The sequence below is a fragment of the Helobdella robusta genome (genome assembly GCF_000326865.2).
Source record: "Helobdella robusta unplaced genomic scaffold HELROscaffold_39, whole genome shotgun sequence".
In the NCBI taxonomy this organism is placed as follows: Eukaryota; Metazoa; Annelida; class Clitellata; order Rhynchobdellida; family Glossiphoniidae; genus Helobdella; species Helobdella robusta.
Window position 1 is genome coordinate 1555300 of NW_008704865.1, and position 2401 is coordinate 1557700.

Genomic DNA, 2401 nt, shown 5'->3' on the forward strand with positions numbered 1-2401 from the left:
CTTTTCCAACACCATCACCACCACAATTACCCCATTGCTTCTCCGCCTCACTTCCAACACCTGCTCCAACAACTCTTCTCTTACCATCACACCAACTCCTCCCGTACCATCATCCCCCTTCCACCACAACTTATATCTTCCACCTTTAGCCCCCACAAACCTTGTACCCTCACCCTTCCATCTGACCTCCTGTAATGCAGCCACGTCAACCATTCTCCTCTGCAGCTCCTCCACCACTTCCAAACTTCTTCCTGTCAACGTGCCTACATTCCAGGTACCAAACCTCCAACCCCTTGGTCTACAAGTAGTCCTTCCATCTATAGTGCCTTGCACCGCCACACTATAGAGTGGGGTGCCAGTAGCCAGACCATCCACAGGGCCTTGCACCACAACCCCATCGACTGGGTCTCCGGAGATTCTTCGCACCCTCTTCTGCCGGATACTGAGGGCCATTGTTTTCTCCGTCATCATCATAAGCATTTATTATTTGGCTAGTTTTTACACAGGACGCCCTTCCTTACGCAACCACAGTTATAAGCGGTGGGCCTAGCCTTTGATGATCCAACATCACTCACAAGGCAGTGAGGGTCAGTTTAATGTCATAACCAGGACAATGTCATAACCAGGACAATATAAATATACCACTAAAAAAACGTATTTCAGATGTTGTTTAATTCGATATGATTTCATTCCCATATCGAAATGTATTTCCACAGAATGATTTCTTGGTTTGTTTTTGTAAAAATTCAAATCAATTAACGTTCACAACGAGCACTAGGTGCCAAAATGTGTTTCAGTAGTGTCTTGCAGTTTCGTATATTCTTCAAACTCTTCGTTTGCCAGTACAAATGACGCCGTATCTTCATAATTGTCGATGACTTGATTTTTCATTCTGTCTTTTACATAAAATTTGAAGTAGCTGTTGATTCGCCATCATGGAATACATCATTTTTCTTGCATGAAGATTCAACGTTTGCAACGGCATAATTGTAATCACATCAAGCCGATGAGATGGGCAAAACAAGGACAAATAAAATTGGTTTGAAGAAAGAAAATTGAATTTTTTTTTATAAAAATGGAGCTGGTTGATGTAGTAAATTTTTATATAAAATCAAAATAAATAAACTTTTTTCTGCACAGACAGTTTTTGTGCGCTAAGTTTGTAACCTGAGTGCGCAAGATGAGACACAAACGATGATAATTTGTGATGGTAATGAAAAAGATGAGACATTGAGGGGCGTTTTTGGTGAGGATGTTTGTGATGATAATATTGATACTTCAGCTGATTTTGTCCAGAAGTAATTTTTTTAAATCTGTGAATTTTCACCAAGCGGATGGTAATAGACCACCAATGCGTTCTATACATTCTGTTCTCTGAATAAACGAGATGGAAAATCAGAGCGACGTACACTTTTGTTCATTGTTATTATTTTCAAGGTGTTATGAATGACTGCCTACCATCGTTAATTATAATATAAATAGCAGAACAATAAGTGTGATATCAATAATAGTTATTATTAATATTTATATTAATATCATTATTGTTGTTATTATTTTTATTATTTTAAGAGTAACAAGAAGAAGGGAATCTATGAATTGAATGAATAGAAATAACCATACATCCACTCCATAGCTAATGACACTTATACAATATACTATCCCAATAACTTGAAAGGGCTGCACACGCACAATGCAACACATGCACAGGCACACATACATACACAGTGTATGTATATGTGTGTGTATAAACATATATGTCATAAATGTATATATATATATATAGTACACATATATGAATATATATATATATATAAATGTATATATTGTATACATTTATGCATATATATATTTTGTTAGCCCCCTACTTCGTCATCTGCCATCCCCACGTCAAGCACTACCAATCTGAAGTTTTTGAGCACCTGAAGCGAGAGTACGTGCTGTTCGACCTGCCGCTAACCAGGCCCTCAATTCTCTGCGGCGATTTCATGGTCGAATTTTTCAACAAGATCAAAATGATGAAACCCGTTGGTGATTTTTTTTCATCTCAGTGGATTTTTTAAAATTTATTCTGATCTTGTCATGATTGGTTTTTTGTAAACGTTTCCATTTATATGAATTATAGTTAAATAATGTGTTATATGTCAGTTTTCATTTTAAATATACATTAAACAATCCTGACTGTTTGTTCTTAATTTAAGTTTGTATGCAAATTGCATGTAAATTAGATTACGTATAATAATTCCTAACGAGTCATTTCCCAGCACGTCACCTTACTAATTATTTTATACGATAATCTAATCATCTAATCATCGTTAATTCTACTAAATTGTTTATTTGCCTGTTGCACATGCTACAGGAGAAGTTGTTTCACTTCTGGTTGAACACATTCTTCATAAGGGAT

At 36.4% G+C, this 2401-nt stretch overlaps 1 protein-coding gene across 1 annotated transcript in view; it reads left to right on the forward strand.

The window, feature by feature from the left end:
• Positions 1-2401, forward strand: part of HELRODRAFT_120014 (hypothetical protein) — a gene marked incomplete at both ends in the record, with an annotated part of 11069 nt that extends 8668 nt beyond the window's left edge. Inside the window, 2 exons of the mRNA XM_009024141.1 lie at positions 1858-2024; positions 2357-2401. Coding sequence (XP_009022389.1) covers positions 1858-2024; positions 2357-2401 — 212 coding nt within the window. The remainder of the gene's footprint in view (positions 1-1857; positions 2025-2356) is intronic.